This window comes from Sciurus vulgaris (genome assembly GCF_902686455.1).
Source record: "Sciurus vulgaris genome assembly, chromosome: 11".
NCBI lineage: Eukaryota > Metazoa > Chordata > Mammalia > Rodentia > Sciuridae > Sciurus > Sciurus vulgaris.
This window is the reverse complement of record NC_136472.1, coordinates 69,195,568-69,209,961: the sequence shown is the minus strand read 5'-3', so window position 1 is coordinate 69,209,961 and position 14,394 is coordinate 69,195,568. Positions and strand designations below refer to the sequence as shown.

Here is a 14,394-nt window from a genome sequence, read left to right as displayed (position 1 = left end):
TATCTAGAAGGGTCCTTGGAGATACACAGCTCAAAGTTCTTTTACTAAGTTTTATAATAGGATAATTTGCTTAAGATCCCACTGCCAGGATCTGAAATTCGATCGGGAGAATTCCCAAATTAGACAAGTGTTCTGCTAGTTAGATTACCATCTAATTCCCAAGCCAGACTAACTAGTTTTAAGATGTAAAAGACAAAGCTGCTTGCTTATGTACTCCTTACCTTCCTTCCAGTCCCTTAAGCATATAAAAGGCACAAAGTAGTGCTTTGCTTTGATAAAACCAATACAAGACTACAAAACTTTTCTTCCTTTAGGTATCTCCCTTTTAGCCTTTGTTTTTGCTCTTTTGCTCTGGACTCTTAGGAAAGCCATTTCTTTGGCCAAATATTTACCATCTAGGCTTCCCAACACTCTGCACTGAATGTACCCTCTGCCTTCCTGTTTAGAGGCCAGAGAAGGAGGTTATCTTCACATTAAGCCTCTGAAGGAAGAGCAAGGCCATTGACAGGTTTCTCCCTTTGAGCATCAGCTACAGTTTCAGTCAGCATTCATCTTTCAGGATCACCTTGTGTTCACCCTCCAGAAGTCCTATTTTCAATTTCCTGTATCTGCCTTGTCATTTTGGCCTGAAGATCAGACTTGTCTCAGGTCATTTTTTAAATAATTGTGATTCAAACAAATGGGGTACGACTTGTTTCTCTGGTTGAGGTCATTTAGTATTAATGCTGGTCCCAAGCTGCAGGTTTAGTTCACCATGGACTCCATGTTGACCTTGTGTCTTAGCTTCAGTACGTTTAAGGAGCTGTCACTCGAAAGCATGGTAGGTCCCAGTAGCCTTCTCAGATCATACCTGCAGAGGTAAATGAATGAATGGGTACATATGTCTTAGGTCAATTTGTTGACGCACAATTACTCCTTGAATACATACGTTTCAAATATGTATTTGTGCTTGTTAAATTTATTGTAGTGAAACAAGGCATTTATGGTATAAAATTCTTTGGTTTATTCTATAAGCTTGTTATATATCATTTTATCTAGATTTTTAAAAATCTTATGATCTAAGAAAATGATCATCTTTTCCTTTCAGGAGATACGTTCTGCGGCATTTTAGGGCACAAATGCGAAGGTTCACTTAAAAATAGCCATGCTCACCTTTCATAATGTCTGCTCAGTACCCAACTCCTTCCAGCTCCTGGGCATACCAGGATTGGAGTCTCTGCACATCTGGCTCTCCATCCCCTTTGGCTCCATGTACTTGATGGCTGTGGTGGGGAACATCACCATCCTGGCTGTGGTAAGGGTAGAACGTAGCTTGCACCAGCCCATGTACTTCTTCCTGTGCATGCTGGCTATTATTGACCTGGTTCTGTCTACTTCCACTATGCCCAAACTTCTGGGAATTTTCTGGTTTGGTGCTGGCAACATTGGCTTGGATGCCTGCTTGAGCCAAATGTTCCTCATTCATTGCTTTGCCACTGTTGAGTCAGGCATCTTCCTTGCCATGGCTTTTGATCGCTATGTAGCAATCTGCCACCCACTACGTCACACAACAGTACTCACCCACTCAGTGGTGGTTCATTTGGGGCTGGCTGCCCTCCTCCGAGGAGTTCTTTACATTGGACCCCTGCCTTTGATGATCCGCCTGAGGCTGCCCTTCTATAAAACCCATGTCATCTCCCACTCCTACTGTGAACATATGGCTGTGGTCACCTTGACATGTGGCGACAGCAGAATCAACAACGTTTATGGACTGACCATTGGCTTTCTGGTGTTGATCTTGGACTCTCTGGCCATTGCTGCTTCCTATGTGATGATTTTCAGGGCTGTGATGGGGCTGGCCACCCCTGAGGCCAGGTTTAAAACCCTGGGGACATGTGGTTCTCACATTAGTGCCATCCTGATCTTCTATGTTCCCATTGCTGTCTCTTCCCTCATTCACAGATTTGGTCACCAAGTACCTCCTCCAATCCACACCTTGCTGGCCAACTTCTATCTGCTTGTTCCTCCAATCCTCAATCCCATCGTCTACGCTGTCCGAACCAAGCAGATCCGAGAGAGGATTTTTCAAATCCTGAAGACAGGAACCAAGATCAGATAATTGCTACTTTCCCCCCGCCTCTCAAATACACTCATGGAGGATTTAAATATGGAGGGCTACTTCTTATTTATAAACCAATAAGTCTAAGATATTAGGCCCAAATTTACAGTTTCAAAGGAAGTTTAGAACTCTTAAGTTCTTAAAGGGTAGAAGATGTCTGTCTTATGACTGGAGGATGTTTGAACTGCAAAGAAACCAATAATAACTGACAGCATTAGTAGCAGCAAGTGTCTTTCCAGAACTTATAAGGCAGTTCTTCCAAATATCCTGACATCTTAAGTATTATTCATGTTTTATATTACAAGAAAAATGGAACAAGATATCCTTGCTTTGTGAACTCATGCAAAGTTACTTAACCCTGTTTTTGTTGAAGTTGGTATTATATACTAATACTTTCTATTCAGTTTTGTTTTTAAGTAAATCCTAAAAACTGGATCATTTCAAAATCACCTTAACTATAAAGATTTCCTCAGTTAATGTTAGCAATTGAAATTCTGCTAAAACTGCTTATGCTAATGAAGTATGTAGTGTTCTGAAGACTGACCTGCATGCCCATTAGGTATGGGGGGACACCACCCATGAAAGAATGTGACCTGGCAAGTTATTGGCTCAATGAAGGGAGATGGAAAAAATGACTAACTTGTATTTCACTCTTGTATTTCTTGCCAGGCTTGAACAGGTGAGGGCTCCAAGAAAGGGAAAAATCTTACCTTCCCCACAGAAGTACCACCCCCAACCCTGATACTGTTCATAAGGCACTCTTTATAGAAATGGATTAGCATAAAGTTACAAGTTATGTAGTTTGTAGATATGACTACCCTTTATGTTACATGTTAGCTCAATACTTAGAACATGGTTAATATGCCTGAAGCACTTTACTATTGAAAATTGCTGATGTAATTTCACAACCACTGTAAGGTAAGATTTCCAAAGAAATTGAAATTCCCAGAAGTGACTGAATTGCCAAGGCTGTTCAGCTCGAGAGGTCAACCTAGGAATTAAGCTCCGGTTTTTTAAATTCCAAAAGCTCCTAGCTTTCTGATACTAACTTTGCTTAACTGAAATAGCAAAAAGGCTTCCTTCTGGAGGTTTGAGTTGTGAATTTAACATTCTAAGTCATTTGCTGTATCCATTATTCAAGAATGGAGTGCAGATCAGTCTCCTTCACAGTACTTCCCAGAGGGAAGACAAAGGGTAAACCTGGATTAGATCCACGTCTGATTACTAATACAACTCCACAAATAGGAAAATGTTGCATATACCAGGCTTTAGGTATATACAACCACAATTGTGCATGACAGGAGAAAGTCAAATGCAAAAGAACACTATATCACAGCCAAAAAACTTTCCAGTTTTGCACTGGTTTGACTAATGGGAATCATACCACTTTTGCAATCTGGAATGTGTGATCATTTAGGTCCCAAATCACATGCACACTTCTATACTATCTAACTTAATTACATTATTCCATTGTGATAACCTCTCTCTAAAACTAGGAGTCAGGTGTTCTAGGAATGTGGGGGGGGGGAAAAAACTAGTTCTATTTTATGCATCCCCACCCTGTTTGGGAACCAAATGAGAAAGGTCCAGGGAGCCAGAATTTAAGTGATTTAAAAATTTCCAATCAGGTGAGAAAGTTGAGATAGTTTTGTATTTTCTTTCAGCATAGAAATTTGGATTTTCTAATAAATATGTTGGAGAGTGTTAAACAGACCCATTTTGTGATCTTTCTTTGGAATTCAACGTAGTACACAAATCTTGTCTGCATTCTCTAAAGCTTGTGCATATTGAATATGGAATATCATTTTACTTCAGTTAGTTTTTAATGTATTTTAGTATAAGAGTTGGAGAAGTTTACATACAGCCAAGAGGCATTAAGTTGGCCACCTATCTTAAGGTACTTGTAAGACACAAGCTATTTGTGGCAAACTTTAAAAAGGTATCACTCAGATATATAGCAGGAAATGTAATTGAAATCTTTAGCTGTTGCCATCTAAAATCTCTCACCATGCCCCTGCCAAGGCAGCACTTTGCAGAAGCTATTTTGTGTCAATGATCCAGGATCATAGGGATACAGGTAGGCCAATTCCTGTGACAGAACACTTAACACAGGAACTATGGCTCCAAGAACCCCATTGGTTTTGCTGAAACTGAGAAATGTAGTCAAGAATAAAGACCTCATTATCCTGCCTCAATCCTTACAGAGATCAAGTCAGCATAGTTTCCTAGGTCTTCCAGCTCCTTTTCATATCCTGCAATGTGTCACACATGCCTAATTACATCTTGGTGTACTTCGTGGAGGACCCAAGAATGGTCAGAAAAGGGGTATTTAGAACTGGGTCCTAACTTCTTGGTGGATGACAATGCCATCCTTCCTATTTAGGTAGGGCAGAGATTAGCCCTTGTATGGTGACTAAATGGTTAACGTTATTGGCAGTGAACCAAGAAGTCTCCTGGGTGAAGTGACATGCCACTACAGATGTGCATCTGCTGGACTTTGGGGTTAGGGAGAGAACAGTGTGCAAGGTCAGGAGTTTGTTGGGTTCTTCTATGTTGTATTGATGCCCTGTAGGACAATGAGATCAAGGGCTATGAAACAGGCATGAGTACTTAGTATGTTTACAAGCCACAAAAGATACACTCCTCTCCTGAAAATGGCCAAGAAGCAGGCTGAAGGCAAGTGTTAGAGGCACAGAGCTCTAGAAGTGTTTCCATGATCAGCCCAAAAAGTTATTCTAAGTTCAGAGGCATTTAGGAAAAACTTGGATACTGAAACAAGGCCTGGGAATGTCCAGATGAGCGTCCTTGAGGATGTTGAAACCACATACACCTCAAATGCTTTGGACTTGAGGTGACCCACCTTTCCCTACCAAAAAGCAACATTTCAGTGAGGCAGCAAGTATCTTCAGGAGTTGCTGCCAGCCTGATATGCTCTCTAACCCTGCTTATTTTCGGGGATAGGAAGGGCCTGATAAGGGAGGAAGTAAATATACAATGGAATGAATTTTACAATTCATGAGCACATACTGGCAAGAGAAAAGAACCCTTAGGATTGGATTTTGAGAATCGATCAAGGGGGCTAGAACGTTAAGATCAAACAAAGAATTGACTATGGGAGGCACTTTCTTGGGTCCCAGCAAAGACCGTAGGAAATGGAACAAATTCACTGCTAGGGAGTTTTTGTAAGCCTGAAAAATAGCAATAGCTAGTGGTTGGCAAAGCAAAAGTGCTTAGGTTGTTCTATAAGAAATGGAAGGAGCATGTTGTAAGGTACATATTATGTAATGACAGAAGACGCATTGGAGAATTACAGTAATTACAGAAGTCATGACAATCAGCCTTCATGATCTGTAGACATGGGTACCAACACCATTAAGTAGTTCACTGGCAATTCTTATCTGCAGATAACTCATGATAGCAAAGGCAGTAACGGACATGGGCACACTGATAACTGTGGGTGTGATGGGGTCAAAACAGTGGCCAGAAGGCAGCACTTAGCCCCCAGGAATTATCAGGCTGAATTTATAAGAACCGGCAAGGTCAAAAGGGGACATCAAGGAGGTTCAACCCATAGGATTGTGGAACTGTTAAGAATTCAGTATTAAGCTGGGAAATAGACCAAATAAGATGGGCAGCCAGCAAGACCACTTACCATTTATAACAATGTAAGAATAGAAGATCAGAAGGTACAAGAATGGTCACTCCAATAAAGTCACAACCTCTTGATCAGTTTTCAGATCTGTGCCATTTTTTCATATCATTGAAGAATTAACTGAATCACTAGTAGGACCTTGAGAAGCCATACCTATCATACCTTGGTCATTATCCCAGTTCTCCAGAATTACCTGTGCTCATTTACCCAAGCCATTGTTCGATGGGGCAAGAATAACCAAAACATTGAAGGTTGTTGAATAGAGTTTGAGTTGATATTGATATGCAGAAATTGAAAGTGTATTCATGGTATCTCCACTTAATGGCTCTATTCTAGGTTGTAGATAGAGTACAGGTATAAAATGGCATTGGAGAACTTAGTGTATTCTTGTTCTACACCCTCGTAAGGTGGTCATTTGCATTTAATTAAAATTATACTGTGCCATTGTCACAATGAATTTCTAGCCTGAAATTGCCCTCCCCCACCAAAATAGTAAAAGAAGCATCCCAAAGTGGGATGGTAGAAGAATTGGCAACTGTAGTTTTCTATGAAAAATTAAAATTTCCCTGAAGCAAATGGTAACTATCCTGTCCTGTGCTATGGGTTATCCCATAGAACAGTGATCCATCAATGGTATGTTGATTGGGGGAAAAAAATTAAAAGGCGATTTGTATAGTGAAGGCTCTGGAGAGTATGAGGCTAACCCTGAGAGTTTTCAGGCACCTACTGCTTTAGTATTTTATAGGTCCAATGGTGTTACACCAGAATGTGTGCACTGAAGAAAAACATCTTGTGTCTGACAGTGTTCATAAGACCTGGTGAAGTTCTTTGAACTCCGCCAGTAACAGTATTTACCTAATAATTCTTTCTGGTTCATAAAATCAGAAGTCAGACTTTCACTTTTGCATGGTTCCAAAGTGAGAAAGATTGTTCTAGCAGGTCCAGGCTAGTTATGAATACTTAAACAGTAACGATTAAATATCAATAACTAGCAGACTCCTGTGTTGGAGGTATTAGTGGTGGGGGAAGATGAAGGATGGAGTTCATGGAATTAAGTAGGTCCCCGAGAAATAACTCCTGGCATTTGGGTCATGGAGCACCAAGTTATATATCCAGAACTATTCGTTTATGAATTGGGTCTTACCCAGATCATGGACTATGGAACCTGTCCAATTTTAAGATCTCAGTAATTTGTCTAGGATAAAACAATGGGAGTAGAGGGTGTAAGTAACATTTTAGTCTTCCACAGCCAACTGAAGGCCAGAACTTTGTACAGAAGGGTTGGCAAGTCATGGCCTAAAATGGATGGCAGATGCATTCAAGAGTGGTGAAGCAAAATTTGACAGAACTTTGGTTAGTACACCTGGTTATATACTTCCCATAAAAGGCCTGTAAGAACATAAGATATGTTGAAATCTCTGCAGTGGCCATCTTTCTCTGGTCAGGGTAGAGGGGCAGAGGCAAATGGAAGTTGTATCTATAGGAGGTCACCTGCCAGAAGAGGTACTAAAAGTAGCTGAAATTGTCCTAATAGACACTAGTAAGCCTTCAATGATCACCTCAGAACTGGTATAATGGGTCATTGTGTGGAGTGGCAAGACTTGCATTGAAGGAGACTATGTATGGGCCCAGTCAGTAGCTTTCCATTGGCCAAATTTGACTACAAACGTGGCTACTGCTGCCACATTTGAATGTTCAATCTGTCCATGCTGAAACCCAGATACATTCTTCCAGGAGGCCACTTGGTGGCAGGGTGATTACAGTGGGCCTCTTATCTAAGAGCCAGTAGTTTGTGTTTTGTTAGACGTATTTAGTCATGGTGTGGATTTGCCTTTCTTATCCAGATCCTTGGACAGTACTACCTGTTGGGGACTTCAAGAATCTGATCTACAGGCAGAAGGTTCCAATTTGTATCCAAGGAGTATCTAAGGAGTGGGACAGACTTCACAAAATGATACGTACAATAGAGATTACAGCCTTGGAATTCAGGGATGGTGTTTTCTTATCTCACCAACCAGAAGCAATTGGCCTGACAATGTTAACTTTTTAAAACAGGTGAGGCAGCAGCTCAAACACTTCACAAAAGGGTAGTCATTGAATGGGGTTTCTGCCTTGGAGGGGTGAGGGCGACTTGCCTACACTGACACCGGGACTCAAGGTGAAGCAAGTTCCGTTTATTGTGCACAGTTTTTGGTTACCTAGACTATGCAGCTGCTTATGTGAGGGGAGGCTCCTTCTGTATCAACCAATGAAAAGGTCGTTAACTCCACTTATCACGGATGTTCCCAAGGCTACAGGCTAGTACCACAAGTCCACTGGATGGCATTCCAATCCAGCCCGAGTGGTGGGCCTTTGCTCACATTGACTGACTGCTGCCGAGTATGCCTGTGGGACATTGCCTACAGATAGTGCCATCTTTGATACTTTAGTATGTGCATTTAGTTATAGATCTCAAAATGGTGCCAAGGTCTCCAATTGGACAAATTTTTAAATTAGGAATCAAGATATTGAAAGAAAATTTCATATGTACTCATTCCTGATGAACAACTAGAAAAATCATACTTTTTGCCCTGAAACTCGACTCAGGTTTGGAGTTCCTGGTTTTTAAAAGGTGGTCAAGAGACAAGGATCCCATTGAGCTATAAGACTTTCATTGGGATATAATAGACTACTGTGCCAGAGACCAACAGGTGAGGAGTTTTCATAATAGCATGAATTGACCTTGATTAGCAGAAGACCTGATAAAGTTGGCTTTATACTGTAAACACAAAGGGAAGACTTAAATATGTACCAAAGCCAGACGATATACTTGGACATTTTCTGGTACCCCGTTGCCCCAATGTTACTGTGTAATGTGTAACATTCTCAAAGTAAGGGTATGACCAAGGGTTTATCTCCCTCAGAAATGAAGGTTTGAGTCACTCCAGGTAAGCCAATGATGTTTGCAACGTTGACACCTGAGTGAAGGAAATTCCAAATAGTGGAAGGAGAGAAGTCCTAACGGTTGTGGCTCAGATGTATTTCAGAGACTAAGGTTATAGTTCATTTTAACTCATCTTCTAAGTTTCTCCTTAGCAAGGAAGGCCCACAGGATCTATGGAGGAGATGCTACCCAACTCTTTGAAGGAGATCTGTACAGTACAAGAATGGATTTTGATTGTGAAAAAACATACTCCTCAGACCTGACTGTGGCAGGCATATTTGACCAATAGCTTCAGTCACTGTACTTTGAAATACATGGCATTACCTAGGTTCCACTTCCTTTGGGCCAATTCCAGCCAATGTATGGGCACAGAACTGTTAAGGTAGGCTAGTCCTGTGAGATACTAGACTGTCATGGGTACCTTTGCTCAAGGACTCAGAATTGCCAAAACTTTCCTTAGATGTTTCCTTAAACAGTCTAAGAACTTCCTTTCAGAGACCTGCACCGATCTGGCTCTCAGGAGCTTCCCCTGTATTTTCCTTCATAGCCATTTTTCTCTAATAAACCTTGTATCTAATTCCATCTTGGCAACTGTTCCTTGAAAGACCCATTATAATACATTGATGTCTCCACGGGGCTTGACATGCTCAGTTCTATGCCCACAAAAGTCAGCCCTGTGGGGAAAAACTATTAACTGATTAATGCAGAGCCCTTTGAGATCTAAGAACATTCCCTTATGAATGTGGCTCAGTGGTAGAGCACTTGCCTAGCATGTGTAAGGCCTGGGTTCGATCCTCAGCACCACATAAAGATATTGTGTCCATTTACAACTAAAAAAAAGGTGTGTGTGTGTGTGTGTGTATATAAATAAATGGCTGTCATGTAACCCTCAGGACCCTCAGTATGCAACTTAATGCTTTATTACTCCAGGGAGGGCAGTTCTAGTGCAAATACGACGTGAAGGATCTAGTTTCAGATTAAGGTGTAGCAATGTATGTACAATTGGGGATAGAAAATCTGATTCAGTAAACTATTGCTGCATTATAGTTGTTCGTGATGGGATTTATTGTTACATATTCACATATATACATATACAATGTAATTTGGTCAGTATTCAGGTCAATTTTTATGGTTCATGAATCAGTGTTACTCAGACCAACTAAATACAACCAGATACATCCCAAATAAATCTAACCCTATCAGGAAACCTGCATTTGGAGGTAAAGTCTTGCTGCTGGTTTGGACTTTGGTCCATTTCCAGCTCATATGGAAGTAGTAAATAAGCAGTATTCTTTATTTCCAGCACTTTTAAGACAGCCTATTGTTGGTATCTAGTGAGACTTAAATCCCTGCTTAATCTCTAAACATTTTAGAATAAGCCACTGTATTGTTTTAATATAAATTTTCAATTTCTAAGGAATTTTGAGATGCTTGAGAGATAACTTCATTGTTCTCTTGCTAGAAAATTCAGCAAGGATTTCTTTATTCAAACTTACATGAATCCATTCTTTAGAATATTGTTTTAAAGCCAATCTAATTATGTAGAATGCAATCATTTAAGTTAAAAACTAGTTATTTGTAGGAAAGTCAAAAACTTGGAAGGTCAACTCAAGAGACTAGCCCTTGTGTTACTTAGTAACTATAACACCTTGAGAACGTAAATTTAATTTGGAGCAGGCCCTCAGTTTGGCTGTGTATAACTACTCACCTTGCTGGAAGTAAGAATGAGCCCTACTGAGATTGCTTCACGAGTCTTGGGTTAGGTTGAGGAAAATCTTTGTTTCGTATAGACACCATGGGTGATTCTAATACAGCTGGGTTAGTTTTTGGTGACATGCAAAAATTAGTGTTCAAGGGGGTACTTTGGGTTATAATATTCACACACACAGTTCAGGAGTAGGTAACAGATTTTTTTGAATACCTTGAAATATGTTCGAGTTCAGTAGAAAGTTAAATCTTCAGCTCTGCTACATATTTTCCATAGTAGGTATCAGGTAATTGAATTCAAACCAAAAAAAAAAGTCCAAGTAACATTTTTCTTAACATGACTAAAATAGGGATTGGTGTGAAGCCCGTTTGCATTTTTACACTTTTCTACCTTCAGTTTATTGCTGTTTTATAAGATTGACTTATCCCAATAGTTCTATCCCCTTTCTAATTAGGGCAAGTTGTATGAAATGTTTCATTGTGACAATACTGCATATAACCCTTTTCTACCTACTTTTTAGTCCCCTTCCTTAAGGGTTTTTATTTTTAGTGTTTTCTAATTATACATGACAGTAGAATGCACTTTTTAATGTACTTTCCTGTTAAATTCTACATGAAAGCAAACTTGTGATACTTGTCTGATTCTGGAGTCCTGCTTACCATAATGCTATTTCATCCGTTTTCTGGCAAGACAATTTTGTTTATGGTTGAAAAATGCTATGTTGTGTACATATACACACCATTTTCTTTATCCATTCATCCACTGATGGGCATTGAGGCTGATTTCATTTCTCCACTATTGCGAATAGTACTACGTCATGGGAATTCAAGTATCTATATTATGCAGGTATCACTACAGTAGTATGCTGACTGATTCCTTTGGATGTATACCCAGGAGTGGCATAGCAGAAACCTATGGTAGTTTGAGAAATCTATTGTTGTCCATAGTGGCCATACAAGTTTGCATTCCCACGAGTAGTGTGGAAGTGTTCCTCCCCCACCACATACTTTCCAACATTTGTTTGTATAGTAGTCATTCTGACTGGGTTGAGATGGAATCTCAGTGTAGTTTCAATTTTCATTTCTCCGATTGTTAGAAATGGACATTTTTTCATGTTTGTTAGCAATTTGTATTTTGAAAAGTGTTTAGTTCTTTTGCCCATTTTGTGGTACCATTTTGAGTTCTTTATGCTGGATAGTAATCCTGTGAGGAGCAACTGGCAAAGATCTCCAGTTCTACAGACTCTTCACATACATTTTTGCTTGCTGTGCAGAAATTTAGTTTGATGTCATCCCACTTCCTGATGCTTGGTTTTATTCTTTGTGCTTTAGGAGTCCAAGTTGATGCCTGTGCCAATGTGCCTGTTGGGCATAACTTTTCTTCTAGCAATTGTAGGAATTAGACCAGAAATTCCACATTTGATTCACTGAGTTGACTTGTACAGGGCAAGATAGGGATCTAGTTTCTTCTGTGTATGACTGTCTAGTTTACCCAGAATCATTTGTTAGAAGGTTGTCTTTAGTGTATGTTTTAGCACCTTTGTTAAGTGTCAGATGACTGGATTTATCTGTCTATTCCATTAATTCTTATGTCTTTTGGTGCTAATACTATGGTGTTTTACTATAATTCTGTAGTATAATTTGAGGTGTATATTGTGATGCCTCCAGCACTCTTTTTGCTTAGGATTGCTATGGCTTTTCTGGGTCTCCTCTTCCAAATGAACTTTAGAATTTTCTAGTTCTGAAGAATGTCATTGGTATTAATGGGAATTGCATCGAGTCTAATACTTCTGCTAGAATGGTCACCTTAATATTAATTCTGCCTATCCTTGAATAAGGGAGAGCTTTCTAAGGTCTTCAGTTTCTTCAGTGTTCTCTGTTGTAGAAGTCTTACCTCTTTGGTCTGATTTATTCTTAAGTATTTTCTGAAGTTATTGCAAATGGTATAGTTTCCCCAATTTTTTCCAGCAGATTCACTGTTAGGATATAGGAAGGCAAATGATTTATGTTGCTTTTGTATCCTGCTACTTTGCTGAATTTATGAGCTCTAGAAGTCTTCCCATGGAGCTTTTGTGTCTTCTAGATGTAGGATCATGTCAGATACTTTATCCTTCTCTTGCCCAATTACTTTGGCTAGAGTTTCAGTGACTATGTTGAAGTCATTAGAAGTGGTGAGCATGGACTTTGTCTCGAGTTTTAGAGGAAATACTGTCTGTTCAGTATGATGTTGGGTTTCAGTTTGTCACATATAGCCTTTAAAATGTTGAGGCAAGTTCCTTCTATCCATGTTTTCTCTAGTATTTTAAACATGAGTGGGTGCTGAACTTTGTCAAATGCTTTCTGCATTAGATAATGTGATTGTCGTATCAACTCTGAATTGAATAGTTAATAGTTAACTTCCATTCCCGATAAAACCTCTTGATCAATGTGTTTTTGAACGGTTTATAATACTTTAAGGATTATGTCCATCAGGGATGTTCATCTGGGATATTTGAAGTTCTCTTACCTTGAGGTGTGTCTGGTTTTGGTATCAAGGTGATATTTGCTTCATGGAAAGCTTTGGCAGTATATTTCATAGAATAAATTGAGGATGGCATTAAATGGTAGAATTTGGCTGAGAATCCATCTGGTCCTGGACTTTTCTTGGTTGGAAGAGTTAATAGCTGCTTTAATTTCATTGTTTGATATTAGTACATTTAACTATTGGTATGTTGAAGTTTTCTATACCCTCATGGTTCAGTTTAAGTAGGTATTATATGGTGAGGAATTTGTCAAGGTTTTCCAGCTTATGGAATATAAACGTTCACAATAATTTTCAACAATGCTTTGCATTTCAGAAGTATCTGGTGATTATTTAACAAAATTTAGAGATAAAAAGTTAGAGACCCAAGTTATCAATATTGTTTATCTGGTCAGATGAACCAACTATCATCTTCATGTGAATTTAAAAAAGTTGTTTTTAGTTATACATGATAGAGTTCTGATATTATACAAGTATGGAATGTATCTTATTCTAGTTAGGACACCATTCTTGTGGATGCATACGGTGGGATTCACTTAGGTATTTTCATATATGTACATAGGAAGTTATGTCAGATTCTTTCCCTTTTCCCTTTCCTATCATCCCCCTCCCCTCCATCCCCTCTTGCCTAATTCACTGAATTCTATCCTCTCCACCTATTGTGGGTTAGTTCACATATAGAGAAAACATTCAACTTTGTTGTTTGGGGATTGTCTTAATTCACTTAGCATGATATTTGCCAGTAAATTGATAAAACTGGAGACAGTTTTTAATTAGAGACAGTTATTACATAGTATTTGTGTTGATTCAAAAACTCAAACCAGCATGTAGTTTAATTTCAGTTCATGTTCCCCTTTCTCCCATCCTCCTCCTTCCCTGGTATCCTACTCTAGACTTTTATTCATTCTTTCAAATGTTTAGCTTACTAATGCTTTAAAAATTTTGATTCCTTGTATACAAATGGGGTACAACTTTTCTCTGGTTGTACATGTAGAGTCAGACCATTTGTGTAATCATACATGAACATAGGGTAATGATGTTTGTCTTATTCTATCTTTCCTTCCCCCCCAAACCCTCGTTTCCCTCTACACAATCCAAAGTTCTTCCATTCTTCCCTTAAACCCTCTATCCATTATGTATCATTATCCACTTATCAGAACACATTTGGCCTTTGGTTTTTTGGGATTGGCTTAGTATGATATTCAACTCCATCCATTTACCTGCAAATGCCATAATTGTATCCTTCATAATACTCTATTGTGTATATGTATACACATTTTCTTTATCCATTCATCTGTTGAAGGACACATAGGTTGGTTCCATAGCTTAGCTATTTTAAGTTGAGCTGCTATAAACATTGATGTGGTTGTATCACTATATTATGCTGATTTTAAGTACTTTGAGTATAGGCCAAGGAGTGGGATAGCTAGGTCAAAAGGTGGGTCCATTCCATGTTTTCCTGAGGAATCTCCATACTGTTTGAGTAGTGGTGC

General features: G+C 39.2%; 1 protein-coding gene and 1 long non-coding RNA gene across 2 annotated transcripts in view; both read left to right on the top strand.

Moving 5' to 3' along the window:
- LOC306638557 (uncharacterized protein) overlaps window positions 1–2,098 on the top strand; it is a gene marked incomplete at both ends in the record, with an annotated part of 44,602 nt that extends 42,504 nt beyond the window's left edge. The window contains one exon of the mRNA XM_079101779.1: window positions 1,112–2,098. Within this exon, the coding sequence (XP_078957905.1) occupies window positions 1,112–2,098 (987 nt within the window). The remainder of the gene's footprint in view (window positions 1–1,111) is intronic.
- LOC306640556 overlaps window positions 1–14,394 on the top strand; it is a 100,319-nt gene that overhangs the window by 83,545 nt on the left and 2,380 nt on the right. The window lies entirely within an intron of this gene.